General features: G+C 42.8%; 1 protein-coding gene across 1 annotated transcript in view; it reads right to left on the bottom strand.

The window, feature by feature from the left end:
* Positions 1 to 15,578, bottom strand: part of BARX2 (BARX homeobox 2) — a 75,929-nt gene extending 60,351 nt beyond the window's left edge. The window contains exons 1-2 of the mRNA XM_073657447.1: positions 15,131 to 15,578; positions 14,630 to 15,023 (exon numbers count right to left, since the gene is read on the bottom strand). Of these exons, the coding sequence (XP_073513548.1) occupies positions 14,630 to 14,816 (187 nt within the window). The 5' untranslated portion in view covers positions 14,817 to 15,023; positions 15,131 to 15,578. The remainder of the gene's footprint in view (positions 1 to 14,629; positions 15,024 to 15,130) is intronic.
* Positions 15,579 to 17,072: the final 1,494 nt, after the last annotated feature.

Below are 17,072 nucleotides of genomic sequence, written 5' to 3'. Positions count from 1 at the left end.
CCAGCTCCTGTGTCAGCTCTTGTGCCGGCTCCTGTGTCGGCTCCTGTGCCAGCTCCGGTGCCAGCTCTTGTGCCAGCTCCTGCGCCAGCTCCTGTGCCAGCTCCTGCGCCAGCTCCTGTGCCAGCTCCTGTGTCAGCTCTTGTGCCGGCTCCTGTGCCAGCTCCGGTACCAGCTCCTGTGCCAGCTCCTGTGTCAGCTCTTGTGCCGGCTCCTGTGCCAGCTCCTGCGCCAGCAACTGTGCCAGCTCCTGTGTCAGCTCTTGTGCCGGCTCCTGTGTCGGCTCCTGTGCCAGCTCCGGTGCCAGCTCCAGCTCCTGCGCCAGCATGCCACTAACTGCCAGGGCACGAGAGCATTCACCCCGACTAATCATTATCATGCAGCTAGCCTGTGTGCCGGCTGCTGGCCCTTATATGTCAGTAGTTTGCAGGCACTAATACGTGCGCAGAATGTGTATAGCCAGTTACACGTACTACTACACCCATCGTTACTCCCTGGCTTAGTCATCCTGTGTGCTGCCTGCAGGGTAATGTACTGTGTGTGAGGTGGCAGCTAATAAAATGTCCTGTATCACACAGGAGTAGTAAGAAGCAGTGAACGAACCTGCAGACATGAGATAAAGCTGCTAATATGTACATAACACTGAATTACGCGGCTGCAGGTGACCGGTCCTCGCTACCTGGAAGCGTCGGCACCAATATAAAATGCCTCAACGTTTCCAAGATCTCTCCTTGCTGTCAGTTAATGGAAACACAGAGGCTGGAACTCAATATCCAGCGACGCCATGGTCTGTGAGCTCAGCTCCTCGGCAGCACAGATCTCTGCCTTGTCCTCACAGTTTCTGGGGTCCTCACAGTTTCTGGGGTCCTGCCAGTGTTACAGGATTGTTAGGACTGGATACAACAGTAACAAGCTGGGCTGTGAGAAATACCAGGTCAGAAGGGTTAGCAACGATTGCTCCTGGTCTTACAAGACGTAAAATATAAAGCGAGGGTCACATGCACCAGGTGATCTCCGGGGACAATACATAGTAGAGTAGTACTCCGTGCAGCCCCCCAGCCGGGGGTCCCAGAAATGAACATCACCATATTAGCAGTTACGCAGCAGTTTTGTTGCAGAAATTTCTGCAAATATCTATTAAATATATTAGAATGGGACTTTGTACTGCGGTTGCCCGCGATGTCACCTATGTGTGGCGTAGATCCATAGGGGACAGCATGATACAGAGACCCTTATAACGTTACACCCCAAGGGACCGTCCCCGAGAGGAGAACAGGTGACAACTATGCCGACGTGAAGCCGTTCTAAAATTAACGTGTGATCCGCAGAATGCGCAGATGTTGTGCTCCATGATCTGGTGTCATGGCGGCCTCTGCTCGCCGGCCCAATATATTCACAGCCACATGGCGCAGACCTGTACCACTGAGGACGGGGCAAGATTCCCTGCTAAATGTGAACGATTGCCAACTTCAGCCAAAATCCTTCCTCCCCGAGCTCCTATCTCCTGCAGCTAAAAATAAAGGAGATCGCCCTGAGACTTAGAGGGAAACTTTGTAATAGGAATCTGGGTTTGGCGAAGTCCTGAAACATGGATTTATTCATTTCCTAATCATAATATTCCGTTGTTGACGCAAGATTATTCATGAAAGAAAGAAAAACATAAATGTAAGAATTATTGGGTGGATCCCATGTGCTTCTATTGAATGCAGAGTAATTAAGAAATAGATCCGTTTAATCAGTTAAGTCAGGTCCAAAAAATTCTCCGCCTTTCACTTCATATTTTATCTTACTTTATTCTCAGGTTTATGTATTTTATTTCCCTTTATTCTCAGGTTTATGTATTTTATTTCCCTTTATTCTCAGGTTTATGTATTTTATTTCCCTTTATTCTCAGGTTTATGTATTTTATTTCCCTTTATTCTCAGGTTTATGTATTTTATTTCCCTTTATTCTCAGGTTTATGTATTTTATTTCCCTTTATGCTCAGGTTTATGTATTTTATTTCCCTTTATTCTCAGGTTTATGTATTTTATTTCCCTTTATTCTCAGGTTTATGTATTTTATTTCCCCTTTATGCTCAGGTTTATGTATTTTATTTCCCTTTATTCTCAGGTTTATGTATTTTATTTCCCTTTATGTTCAGGTTTATGTATTTTATTTCCCTTTATTCTCAGGTTTATGTATTTTATTTCCCTTTATGCTCAGGTTTATGTATTTTATTTCCCTTTATTCTCAGGTTTATGTATTTTATTTCCCTTTATGTTCAGGTTTATGTATTTTATTTCCCTTTATTCTCAGGTTTATGTATTTTATTTCCCCTTTATTCTCAGGTTTATGTATTTTATTTCCCTTTATTCTCAGGTTTATGTATTTTATTTCCCTTTATTCTCAGGTTTATGTATTTTATTTCCCTTTATTCTCAGGTTTATGTATTTTATTTCCCTTTATTCTCAGGTTTATGTATTTTATTTCCCTTTATTCTCAGGTTTATGTATTTTATTTCCCTTTATTCTCAGGTTTATGTATTTTATTTCCCCTTTATTCTCAGGTTTATGTATTTTATTTCCCCTTTATTCTCAGGTTTATGTATTTTATTTCCCTTTATGCTCAGGTTTATGTATTTTATTTCCCTTTATTCTCAGGTTTATGTATTTTATTTCCCTTTATTCTCAGGTTTATGTATTTTATTTCCCTTTATTCTCAGGTTTATGTATTTTATTTCCCTTTATGCTCAGGTTTATGTATTTTATTTCCCTTTATGTTCAGGTTTATGTATTTTATTTCCCTTTATGCTCAGGTTTATGTATTTTATTTCCCCTTTATTCTCAGGTTTATGTATTTTATTTCCCTTTATTCTCAGGTTTATGTATTTTATTTCCCTTTATTCTCAGGTTTATGTATTTTATTTCCCTTTATGCTCAGGTTTATGTATTTTATTTCCCTTTATGTTCAGGTTTATGTATTTTATTTCCCTTTATGCTCAGGTTTATGTATTTTATTTCCCTTTATGCTCAGGTTTATGTATTTTATTTCCCTTTATGCTCAGGTTTATGTATTTTATTTCCCTTTATTCTCAGGTTTATGTATTTTATTTCCCTTTATTCTCAGGTTTATGTATTTTATTTCCCCTTTATGCTCAGGTTTATGTATTTTATTTCCCTTTATTCTCAGGTTTATGTATTTTATTTCCCTTTATTCTCAGGTTTATGTATTTTATTTCCCTTTATGCTCAGGTTTATGTATTTTATTTCCCTTTATGTTCAGGTTTATGTATTTTATTTCCCTTTATGCTCAGGTTTATGTATTTTATTTCCCTTTATTCTCAGGTTTATGTATTTTATTTCCCTTTATTCTCAGGTTTATGTATTTTATTTCCCCTTTATGCTCAGGTTTATGTATTTTATTTCCCTTTATGCTCAGGTTTATGTATTTTATTTCCCTTTATTCTCAGGTTTATGTATTTTATTTCCCCTTTATTCTCAGGTTTATGTATTTTATTTCCCTTTATTCTCAGGTTTATGTATTTTATTTCCCTTTATTCTCAGGTTTATGTATTTTATTTCCCCTTTATTCTCAGGTTTATGTATTTTATTTCCCTTTATTCTCAGGTTTATGTATTTTATTTCCCTTTATTCTCAGGTTTATGTATTTTATTTCCCTTTATTCTCAGGTTTATGTATTTTATTTCCCCTTTATGCTCAGGTTTATGTATTTTATTTCCCTTTTATGCTCAGGTTTATGTATTTTATTTCCCTTTATGCTCAGGTTTATGTATTTTATTTCCCCTTTATGCTCAGGTTTATGTATTTTATTTCCCTTTATGCTCAGGTTTATGTATTTTATTTCCCTTTATGCTCAGGTTTATGTATTTTATTTCCCCTTTATTCTCAGGTTTATGTATTTTATTTCCCTTTATTCTCAGGTTTATGTATTTTATTTCCCTTTATGCTCAGGTTTATGTATTTTATTTCCCTTTATGCTCAGGTTTATGTATTTTATTTCCCTTTATGCTCAGGTTTATGTATTTTATTTCCCTTTATTCTCAGGTTTATGTATTTTATTTCCCTTTATGCTCAGGTTTATGTATTTTATTTCCCTTTATGCTCAGGTTTATGTATTTTATTTCCCTTTATGCTCAGGTTTATGTATTTTATTTCCCTTTATGCTCAGGTTTATGTATTTTATTTCCCTTTATGCTCAGGTTTATGTATTTTATTTCCCTTTATGCTCAGGTTTATGTATTTTATTTCCCTTTATGTTGAGATTGATGTATTTTAGTGGTGTTTATGAACAGGTTTGTGTAATATATTTCGGTAATGGTTTATGTATATTAGTTAGGTTTATGTGCAGCTTTTTCCGTCTTGCAGAACTGGTTCAATGCTTATAAGATAATTAATATTAATATTTATCTTGTGAGACATAACATGACAAATAACAAGTGTGAATGGGTGGGTAGTTTGTGGGATGCACTGGCAGCGGTTCTGTGCAGAGTGGACTCTGCCGGGTATAATAGCGTAATAATTAAAAAGAACAAAAGGACAGTTATGAAAATAATGTCTATGAAGAAGCGTTCGAGTATAAACAATTAAGTGAGAAACAAAGATAGGAAGACTGTTCCATACGGCTGCTGTGCACATAACAAGGAGGCGCACCGAGCCCCGGGACCCAGCGACCTCTGCCCCGCACAAGCACCTGATGCACGTTAGGTCGTGTAAACCTCAATCACCAGAATATATCCATGACCACAAATAAATGACCCCGGAAGACACTGCAGACCCCTTCTGAAATTCTTGTTACATGTGAATATCCCATAGCGCAACTTCATGTAAGTACCAGCCCTGTGTAACTGCAGTAACAAAGGCTTCTCATGAAAGAAAAAAGTTATTATTTAATTTAGATTGTATTTTCTTTAATCCTTATTCTTTTTTTTACTGTTTTTACACCGTTCCCAACACTGAAAGTTTTATGCAGGTTGTTACTTTACCAATATGTGAATGTAAATATGTGTGTACGTATAGATATATGTGTATATATTTGGTAACAATGAAATATGTTTTTTTTGTTGGAAGTTATAAAAAATTATAACAAAGTATTTTTAATTGAGAAAGAAAGAGTTTTTCTATAATTTTTGTTGCTGCTATTATATTAGATGTTTTATTAAATCCAACTGAATATTTAGTTTCTAAGGTTTTATTTTATTTTTATTAATAAAAGATATTTCCCAATATAAAAAAAAATACAAAGAAATGTTAAGAATATTTTCTGTCACTTGCTGATAATAATGTGGCAATTTCATATGTTTGAATTTTCTAATCAGAATATTAAGGAAAAGAAATGTGTGACTGTAGAGAATCAGATGTTCTTCTTATTGTGTAAAGGATAGATTACTCGAGGTTTTCTTCAATTACAATTTAATAAATATCTTTAGTTATGTAAACTGTAAGCAAAACAAAAAGAAAATCCAATTATTTCTAAAACTGAAGACTTGTTACATTTATTATAATGAAGGATAAATTCACCCTGAAGCTTCTGGGAATTTCTACTATTATTAACGGCTACGGAGATGATTGACGCGGGACATCCGACGCAGCGTTTCTTCCCATCGCTTCTTTTTTGGGTCTTGTTTTATACAGCAGATTTATAGATGCAGAATTTATTGTGAATTATTTATTTTAAATGATAAAACATCAAATCTCACATTTTCTAGTAAGGATGAAGTCATGTCAACTTATAAATTCTATTGTTGCTTTATTTGTATTTTATTATTACTATTATTTTGAAATGTTGTTGTTATTTTTTTTCTTATTATTAATGTTATTTTTCTAGCCGGATCTTATTCTGTGCTGTGTAATTGGACAGGACAGAGATTAGTACAATGCAGCCAACAATGGCAAATATTGCCGCGTTCACACTGGCAGCTGTTTTTTTATTTTTCATTTCTTTTTTTTAAACATGGATAAAACAAACTGGTCGACTTATGAATCAATGAGATCAAATGTATCTATACATATATAATATTTACATCTGTTTAAAGACCCAAAGTAGTGTCAGGTTCTGTCTATAATAAACGTTTCCACTATTTTATGGGTTTTTTTTCGTTTTTTTTTCTTTGCAGGTATTTAAGATTAGTGACCTGAGTTAGATTCAGCAGAACAGCGCAGGATGCGGAGCCGTAATACAGACTCGAATGTGCAGATATTTTACTCAGTCTGAAATTGTTTTATTGGGATTTTATTTATTTATTTTATTTGGTTATAATTATAAATTTGCTTTTGTTTTTCTGTTGTTTCTAAAGCGCTAATGAGAAGCCTATGGGAACAAATGTCTGAACAATATGCAACAATGTTCCTAAAAATCTGCGGCGTGTTGAGACAGTGTATTGTAGAACATTTTACGTTAATATATGGTTGCACAAAAAAATGCTAAAAACACCATGAACAAAAATGTGTCTATTTCCATAAACCTGGCGAGTGAAGCCAGGGCCGTTACACACACAAAAGCAGTTTTTGGGAAAAAACATTGTTTCAGTTTTTGATGCCGTTTTTTTTTTTTGAGCTAAACCAAGAAATGGATCCATTAGAAGTATAATTGCTTCTCTATATTTCCTATTCCTTTTGTATCTGTGTGGTTTGTTAAGTGAAGAACTGCCATAAAAAAACTGATGGTTTTTTTTTGCGTGGATTTTATTTTCAGAAAACGCCGTTCTTACAAATGTAACAATACAAAAACTAAAATTATTGTGAAAAAAAAAAAGTTATATTAAAAATGTTTAAAACTGAAGTTACTTTTTGATTTTTAAAATCACTCAACCACTGGGACAGATTGACTTTCACGGTGCCAGGAATCCACTATTAGGCTCACAAAAATATACTTTAAATAATTTTATACACAATTAATAATTATTTGTGCCAGAAACAATGGGTTTTGCCCCCTTACTGGACACTTTGTAAAACAGGCGTCAATATTGTGAAGCTTTATGTTCCACCAGATTTAATACTGATGTGACCAAGTTTAGAGGCAAGATCTAAAGTAGATCAACCAAGAGGAGGTGAAGAATATCGCGCCAAATCAGATGGAATCTACCAAGCAGCACATGCTTCTGTGCCAGGATTCCCAAATCTGCTCCACTGTGTGCGAGGAGGCGAAATAAAGACCATGAAAAATCCCACAACAAATCACTGTCATACTGGACAGAAGGGAAAATCTCTTCCCCTCTCATTTTTAGGCTTTGTTCTCATTTGGATGCAACCGATGCCATTGTCTATACCAGATTACAAAACCGTGTGTGCTGCGTTTTCTGATCCGGCTCTAAAACCAAACTAGGACGAGAACTGATGCACCATGTGAATGGGAACAAGCTGATAGAATACCCTGGATCAGACTATCGCCAGCATTTTTCTCCCACCCTAAAAGGATAACAAGCTGGATGCAGATGGCTGCAAATTCAGAAATGAAACCTTTTACTGCTCATCAATAGTGACTCTTATATGCCAAATTATTGAGCAATTGTAGAATATAGTCATAATTCCCACAACAATCAGTAGAGAAGATCTGTAGTGATGACCCTAGAGAAGCAAGAAATGAGAAAAGTGCAAACCTCTCCAGACAAATGTGCCACCTGAGGTGCCAGCATTGTATCTGTAGGGCAGAGTCCTGGCAGTGCAGCCAGTGCATGCGCTCGTCTATGGGGAACTGATGGAGCAGCAGAGATTCCGGTGTAGAGTCCCTGGTTGGTGACAGTAACAGACTGGCAGGACTTTTCCTTTTAGTGATCTATCTTGTATCACAGCAGATCTATAAACAAATCCTACATAACAATGTATAGTAATTAATTCCCTAGTTGCTCAGGTTCATTCCTGTGAGCTGCAAACTGACCCAAAAGCGATCTTGTCGCTCATGAAAATATAACTGCATGTAACAAAATGACCGAGAAACGACGCAGACCGACAATTGTCAGGTCTAGAACACACAATACGTCAGAAATAATCACACAGCTGCCGAGTCCTGCAACTACAGAGACAATAACTACAGAGGCAATAACTACAGAGGCAATAACTACAGAGGTAACAGCTACAGAGGTAACAACTACAGAGGTAACAACTACAGAGGCAATAACTACAGAGGCAATAACTACAGCGGTAATAACTACAGAGGTAACAACTACAGAGGCAATAACTACAGAGGCAATAACTACAGAGGTAACAACTACAGAGGCAATAACTACAGAGGTAATAACTACAGAGGTAACAACTACAGAGGCAATAACTACAGCGGTAACAACTACAGAGGTAACAACTACAGAGGCAATAACTACAGAGGCAATAATTACAGAGGCAATAACTACAGAGGTAACAACTACAGAGGCAATAACTACAGAGGTAATAACTACAGAGGCAATAACTACAGAGGTAATAACTACAGAGGCAATAACTACAGAGGCAATAATTACAGAGGTAACAACTACAGAGGCAATAACTACAGAGGCAATAACTACAGAGGCAATAACTACAGAGGTAACAACTACAGAGACAATAACTACAGAGGCAATAACTACAGAGGTAACAACTACAGAGGCAATAACTACAGAGGCAATAACTACAGCGGTAACAACTACAGAGGTAACAACTACAGAGGCAATAACTACAGAGGCAATAACTACAGTTGTAATAACTACAGAGGTAACAACTACAGAGGCAATAACTACAGAGGCAATAACTACAGAGACAATAACTACAGAGGCAATAACTACAGAGGTAACAACTACAGAGGCAATAACTACAGAGGCAATAACTACAGCGGTAACAACTACAGAGGCAATAATTACAGAAGTAACAACTACAGAGGCAATAACTACAGAGGTAACAACTACAGAGGCAATAACTACAGAGGCAATAACTACAGCGGTAACAACTACAGAGGCAATAATTACAGAGGCAATAACTACAGAGGTAACAACTACAGAGGCAATAACTACAGAGGCAATAACTACAGCGGTAACAACTACAGAGGCAATAGCTACAGAGGCAACAACTACAGAGGTAACAACTACAGAGGCAATAACTACAGAGGTAACAACTACAGAGGTAATAACTACAGAGGTAACAACTACAGAGGCAATAACTACAGAGGCAATAACTACAAAGGTAACAACTACAGAGGCAATAACTACAGAGGTAATAACTACAGAGGTAATAACTGTAATAACTAGAGAGGCAATAACTACAGGAACAATAACTACAGAGATAATCAATGTATCGATACAGGATGATAAATCAATGTGCAATAATCCCTGCTCCAGCACACATCCCAAATACAGAGGAACCGGCTCCAGCGCACAAGACAGATACAGAGGACCTTGCTCCAGTGCACAGCCCATATACAGAGGACCTTGCTCCAGTGTACAAGACAGATTCAGAGGACTCTGCTCCAGTGTACATCACAGATACAGAGGACCCTGTTCCAATGCACAGCTCAGATGCAGAGGACCCTGCTCCAGTGCACATCCCAGATATAGAGGACCCTGTTCCAGGTCACAACCCAGATACAGAGGACCCTGTTCCAGGTCACAACCCAGATACAGAGGGCCCTGCTCCAGTGCACAGCCCAGATACAGAGTTCCCAGCTCCAGTGCACAGCTCAGATGTAGAAGACCCTGTTCCAGTGCACATCCCAGATACAGAGAACCCTGCTCCATTGTGCATCCCAGATACAGAGGACACTGCTCCAGTGCACATCCAAGATACAGAGAACCCTGCTCCAGTGCACATGACAGATACAGAGGACACTGCTGCAGAGCACAGCTCAGATACAGAGTTCCCTGCTTCAGTGTACATGACAGAAACAGAGGACACTGTTCTAGTGTACATGACAGATACAGAGGACCCAGCTCCAGTGCACAGCTCAGATACAGAGGACCCTACTCCAGTGCACATCCCAGATACAGAGTTCCCTGCTCCAGTGCACTTGACAGATACAGAGTTCCCTGCTCCAGTGCACATGACAGATACAGAGGACCCTACTCCAGTGCACATCCCAGATACAGAGTTCCCTGCTCCAGTGCACATGACAGATACAGAGGACCCTACTCCAGTGCACATCCCAGATACAGAGTTCCCTGCTCCAGTGCACATGACAGATACAGAGGACCCTACTCCAGTGCACATCCCAGATACAGAGTTCTCTGCTCCAGTGCACATGACAGATACAGAGGACCCAGCTCCAGTGCACAGCTCAGATACAGAGGACCCTACTCCAGTGCACATCCCAGATACAGAGTTCCCTGCTCCAGTGCACTTGACAGATACAGAGTTCCCTGCTCCAGTGCACATGACAGATACAGAGGACCCTACTCCAGTGCACATCCCAGATACAGAGTTCCCTGCTCCAGTGCACATGACAGATAAAGAGGACCCTACTCCAGTGCACATCCCAGATACAGAGTTCCCTGCTCCAGTGCACATGACAGATACAGAGGACCCTACTCCAGTGCACATCCCAGATACAGAGGACCCTACTCCAGTGCACATCCCAGATACAGAGTTCCCTGCTCCAGTGCACATGACAGATAAAGAGGACCCTACTCCAGTGCACATCCCAGATACAGAGTTCTCTGCTCCAGTGCACATGACAGATACAGAGGACACTGCTCTATTGTACATGACAGATACAGAGGACCCTGCTCCAGTGCAGATGACAGATACAGAGGACCCTGCTCCAGTGCACATGGCAGGTTGGCCCTCAGATGCCGGCTCTCCCTGACAGGCTGATGCATTATTAAATCAGGAGTCAAGTGACAGTTCACAAATGTTGTTGCTTCAAACAAAAGCTCAGTTGTGCTCACGATCTTTATTTGCCAACAGTCTCTCTTCATTCAACAAGAAACAGGAGCTCCAAATCCCTCCAATCACTGCTGACACCTCCTGCGTGACCTCTGCTCCAAGTTCATGAGCGAAGAATGCAAAAGTGTTAGCGCAAAAGGCAAGCAGAGAATGCAGGAAAAAGTGTCAGCTCCTGGGGCGAGCAGAGGATGCAGGGAAAAGTGTCAGCTCCAGGGGCGAGCAGAGGATGCAGGGAAAAGTGTCAGCTCCAGGGGCGAGCAGAGGATGCAGGGAAAAGTGTCAGCTCCTGGGGCGAGCAGAGGATGCAGGGAAAAGTGTCAGCTCCAGGGGCGAGCAGAGGATGCAGGGAAAAGTGTCAGCTCCTGGGGCGAGCAGAGGATGCAGGGAAAAGTGTCAGCTCCTGGGGCGAGCAGAGGATGCACGGAAAAGTGTCAGCTCCTGGGGCGAGCAGAGGATGCAGGGAAAAGTGTCAGCTCCAGGGGCGAGCAGAGGATGCAGGGAAAAGTGTCAGCTCCAGGGGCGAGCAGAGGATGCAGGGAAAAGAGTCATCTCCTGGGGCGAGCAGAGGATGCAGGGAAAAGTGTCAGCTCCTGGGGCGAGCAGAGGATGCAGGGAAAAGTGTCAGCTTCTGAGGCGAGCAGAGGATGCAGGCAAAAGTGTCAGCTCCTGGGGCGAGCAGAGGATGCAGGCAAAAGTGTCAGCTCCAGGGGCGAGCAGAGGATGCAGGGAAAAGTGTCAGCTCCTGGGGTGAGCAGAGGATGCAGGCAAAAGTGTCAGCTCCTGGGGCGAGCAGAGGATGCAGGGAAAAGTGTCAGCTCCTGGGGCGAGCAGAGGATGCAGGGAAAAGTGTCTGCTCCTGGGGTGAACAGAGGATGCAGGGAAAAGTGTCAGCTCCTGGGGCGAGCAGAGGATGCAGGGAAAAGTGTCAGCTCCTGGGGCGAGCAGAGGATGCAGGGAAAAGTGTCAGCTCCAGGGGCGAGCAGAGGATGCAGGGAAAAGTGTCAGCTCCTGGGGCGAGCAGAGGATGCAGGGAAAAGTGTCAGCTCCTGGGGTGAGCAGAGGATGCAGGCAAAAGTGTCAGCTCCTGGGGCGAGCAGAGGATGCAGGGAAAAGTGTCAGCTCCTGGGGCGAGCAGAGGATGCAGGGAAAAGTGTCAGCTCCTGGGGTGAACAGAGGATGCAGGGAAAAGTGTCAGCTCCTGGGGCGAGCAGAGGATGCAGGGAAAAGTGTCAGCTCCTGGGGCGAGCAGAGGATGCACGGAAAAGTGTCAGCTCCTGGGGCGAGCAGAGGATGCAGGCAAAAGTGTCAGCTCCTGGGGCGAACAGAGGATGCAGGGAAAAGTGTCAGCTCCTGGGGCGAGCAGAGGATGCAGGCAAAAGTGTCAGCTCCTGGGGCGAGCAGAGGATTCAGGGAAAAGTGTCAGCTCCTGGGGTGAGCAGAGGATGCAGGCAAAAGTGTCAGCTCCTGGGGCGAGCAGAGGATGCAGGGAAAAGTGTCAGCTCCTGGGGCGAGCAGAGGATGCAGGGAAAAGTGTCAGCTCCTGGGGTGAACAGAGGATGCAGGCAAAAGTGTCAGCTCCTGGGGCGAGCAGAGGATGCAGGGAAAAGTGTCAGCTCCTGGGGCGAACAGAGGATGCAGGGAAAAGTGTCAGCTCCTGGGGCGAGCAGAGGATGCAGGCAAAAGTGTCAGCTCCTGGGGCGAGCAGAGGATGCAGGGAAAAGTGTCAGCTTCTGAGGCGAGCAGAGGATGCAGGGAAAGTGTCAGCTTCTGAGGCGAGCAGAGAATGCAGGCAAAAGTGTCAGCTCCTGGGGCGAGCAGAGGATGCAGGGAAAAGTGTCAGCTCCTTGGGCGAGCAGAGGATGCAGGCAAAAGTGTCAGCTCCTGGGGCGAGCAGAGGATGCAGGGAAAAGTGTCAGCTCCTGGGGCGAGCAGAGGATGCAGGGAAAAGTGTCAGCTCCTGGGGCGAACAGAGGATGCAGGGAAAAGTGTCAGCTCCTGGGGCGAACAGAGGATGCAGGGAAAAGTGTCAGCTCCTTGGGCGAGCAGAGGATGCAGGCAAAAGTGTCAGCTCCTGGGGCGAGCAGAGGATGCAGGGAAAAGTGTCAGCTCCTGGGGCGAGCAGAGGATGCAGGGAAAAGTGTCAGCTTCTGAGGCGAGCAGAGGATGCAGGGAAAAGTGTCAGCTCCTGGGGCGAGCAGAGGATGCAGGGAAAAGTGTCAACTCCTGGGTGAGGGGGGCTGCACCCTCAGCTGAGATCCCTCACTTCTCTGGAATTACTCCTGGCGCTGATTTCTCTACCATAATATTATCATTATAATAACATAAGTAGCAGCAAATATCAGTGATGATGATGATGATATCTGTCGAGCAGCCCCAGTCCTTGCCAGATAACACATGTACCACTTCATGGGCAAATCAAGATAGTGACAGCAGCAAAGAACAGCTGAACAGCGGGTGACCCCCAAATCCTCATCACCTGATTCACATACATAGATAGAAGATATGGCAGAGATGTGGGATAGATACAGATGGCAGCATCCACTCCAGCAAGGGGAAAACAAAGTATCTATTCTGTGATCATGTTGTGGCAGTGGTGTAGAATAAATACTATTTTATCAGTTTTTTTTTAAATGGGAGTGCTGCCATGTGTTATTTTATACATTCAGTGGTCAGGAATTATTTATTTTTTGTTTGATAGATGATAGAAATAATAGACAGATAGTAAATAGATAGATAATAGGTGATTGATATATAATAGATAGATAGATAATAGATAGATGATAGATAATAGACAGATGGATAATAGATAATAGATAGATGATAGATAGATAATAGATAGATGATAGATAATAGATAACAGATGATAGATAATAGACAGATGGATAATAGATAGATAATAGATAGTAAATAGATGATAGATAATAGATGATTGATAATAAATAGATGAAAGAAATAATAGATAGTAAATAGGTAGATAATAGATGATAAATAGATATATGGATAGATAATAGATAGTAAATAGTTTATAATAGATATATGACTGATAAATAGATAATAGATAGTAAATAAATAGATCATAATGGATAGATGTGAGATAGATAGATAGATAGATAGATAGATAGACAGATAGATAGTGGTGCCACATCAGATGGCCTAATAAAGTCCTCTTTTTTCATCTATTTTTCAGTGCTGTCTGCTTTTCTTATACAATAAATACATAACCACGGCATAGTTGTTTAGGAGGCCTTGCGCACATCTTTTCTAAATTGATGCTGTTCTGATATTTTGTTCTATAGATAGATAATAAATAAATAACAGATAGTAAATAGATCGATAATAGATAAATATAATGTATATAATAGATAGATAATAGATATAGACGATAAATAACAGATAGTAAATAGATAGATGATAGATAACAGATAGATGATAGATAATAGATAGATGATAGATAGATAGATAATAGATAACAGATAGATAATAGATAGATGATAATAGATAGATAATAGATAACAGATAGATAATAGATAATATATAGATAATAAATAATAGATAGTAAATAAATAGATATAATAGATAAATAGATATATAGGTGATAAATAACAGATAGTAAATAGATAACAGATAGATAATAGATAGATGATAGATAATAGATAGATGATAGATAGATAGATAATAGATAACAGATAGATAATATATAATAGATAGATGATAAATAATAGATAGTAAATAGATAATGAATAAATAGATATAGGATCCCCCCAGCTATCGCGCGGTCTGCACGCGGCTCTTACCGGGGCAGGAGTGCAGGGGTTTGGGTCGCACCAGCAGGGACGGACACACCGAGTACAGCGACAGCTTCTCGAAGTAATCGCACGTCTCCTTGGAGAGAATCTCGTCGATCATGAAGGACTTGTAGCGCCGCCGGGCCGCCTTGATGTGTCCGGGGGACGGCAGCCTGAGCTCGGCTTGGCAGTGCATGGTGAGCCCGGCCAGTGAATCCTCGGGGCTCGCAGTGTCGGGTGGGCGCTTCTGTCCTGTGCGGGGTCGCAGCTCCTCTGTTATATCAACGTCATTTCAATCCCTTTTTGGGAGCGTGCAGCTGTCAATCAGCGCTGAGCATGGCGAGAGGAGAAGGAGGGAGCGTCAGCAGGAGCTGCCCTGATCTGCTGCCCCTGATCTGCTGCCCTGATCTGCTGCCCCTGATCTGCTGCCCTGATCTGCTGCCCCTGATCTGCTGCCCTGATCTGCTGCCCCTGATCTGCTGCCCTGATCTGCTGCCCCTGATCTGCTGCCCTGATCTGCTGCCCTGATCTGCTGCCCCTGATCTGCTGCCCCTGATCTGCTGCCCTGATCTGCTGCCCTGATCTGCTGCCCCTGATCTGCTGCCCTGATCTGCTGCCCCTGATCTGCTGCCCCTGATCTGCTGCCCTGATCTGCTGCCCTGATCTGCTGCCCCTGATCTGCTGCCCTCCTGATCTGCTGCCCCTGATCTGCTGCCCCTGATCTGCTGCCCCTGATCTGCTGCCCCTGATCTGCTGCCCTGATCTGCTGCCACCTCTGCCACTGCTCCTGATCTGCTGCCACCTCTGCCACTGCTCCTGATCTGCTGCCCCTGATCTGCTGCCTCTCACTGTGTCACCCAGGCTGCACGCTCAGCACTACTCCCTCCTGCTGGGATCTCTCCACTATGTCTCTGGAGACGCTACATGTGGATGGCACTCCCCCTGTATTAGTGGGTGTCTCTCACTCCCATCTGCCGTCTCTCTGCTGACTGTCTCCTTTCTTGTTCTTAATCCCCTTCTCATCACTCTCCATGTATGAGACCTTCACCAAATGTATCCACCTGTACAGAGCTCAGATACAGTGTCCTGGGTGTATCCACCTGTACACAGCTCAGATACAGTGCCCTGGGTGTATCCACCTGTACAGAGCTCAGATACAGTGTCCTGGGTGTATCCACCTGTACAGAGCTCAGATACAGTGTCCTGGGTGTATTCACCTCTACAGAGCTCAGATACAGTGCCCTGGGTGTATCCACCTGTACAGAGCTCAGATACAGTGTCCTGGGTGTATCCACCTGTACAGAGCTCACATACAGTGCCCTGGGTGTATTCACCTCTACAGAGCTCAGATACAGTGTCATGGGTGTATCCGCTTGTACAGAGCTCAGATACACTGCTCTGGGTGTATCCACCTGTACACGGCTCAGATACAGTGCCCTGGGTGTATCCACCTGTACAGAGCTCAGATACAGAGCCCTGAGTGTATCCACCTGTACAGAGCTCAGATACAGTGTCCTAGGTATATCCACCTGTAGAGAGCTCAGATACAGTGCCCTGGGTGTATCCACCTGTACAGAGCTCAGATACAGTGTCATGGGTGTATCCGCTTGTACAGAGCTCAGATACACTGCTCTGGGTGTATCCACCTGTACACGGCTCAGATACAGTGCCCTGGGTGTATCCACCTGTACAGAGCTCAGATACAGAGCCCTGAGTGTATCCACCTGTACAGAGCTCAGATACAGTGTCCTAGGTATATCCACCTGTAGAGAGCTCAGATACAGTGCCCTGGGTGTATCCACCTGTACACAGCTCAGATACAGTGTCCGGGGTGTATCCACCTGTACAGAGCTCAGATACAGAGCCCTGGGTGTATTCACCTGTACACAGCTCAGATACAGTGTCCTGGGTGTATCCACCTGTACAGAGCTCAGATACAGAGCCCTGGGTGTATCCACCTGTACAGAGCTCAGATACACTGCTCTGGGTGTATCCACCTGTACACGGCTCAGATACAGTGCCCTGGGTGTATCCACCTGTACAGAGCTCAGATACAGAGCCCTGAGTGTATCCACCTGTACAGAGCTCAGATACAGTGTCCTAGGTATATCCACCTGTACAGAGCTCAGATACAGAGCCCTGGGTGTATCCACCTGTACAGAGCTCAGATACAGTGCCCTGGGTGTATCCACCTGTACAGAGCTCAGATACAGAGCCCTGGGTGTATCCACCTGTACAGAGCTCAGATGCAGTGTCCTGGGTGTATCCACCTGTATAGAGCTCAGATACAGAGCCCTGGTTGTATCCACCTGTACGGAGCTCAGATACAGTGCCCTGGGTGTATCCACCTGTACAGAACTCAGATACAGTGTCCTAGGTACATCCACCTGTAGAGAGCTCAGATACAGTGCCCTGGGTGTATCCACCTGTACAGAGCTCAGATACAGAGCCC

This window comes from Phyllobates terribilis, unplaced genomic scaffold (assembly GCF_046119375.1).
Source record: "Phyllobates terribilis strain yellow unplaced genomic scaffold, ASM4611937v1 Scaffold_12__6_contigs__length_324123572, whole genome shotgun sequence".
Classification (NCBI taxonomy): domain Eukaryota; kingdom Metazoa; phylum Chordata; class Amphibia; order Anura; family Dendrobatidae; genus Phyllobates; species Phyllobates terribilis.
This window is presented reverse-complemented; position numbering and strand designations above follow the sequence as displayed.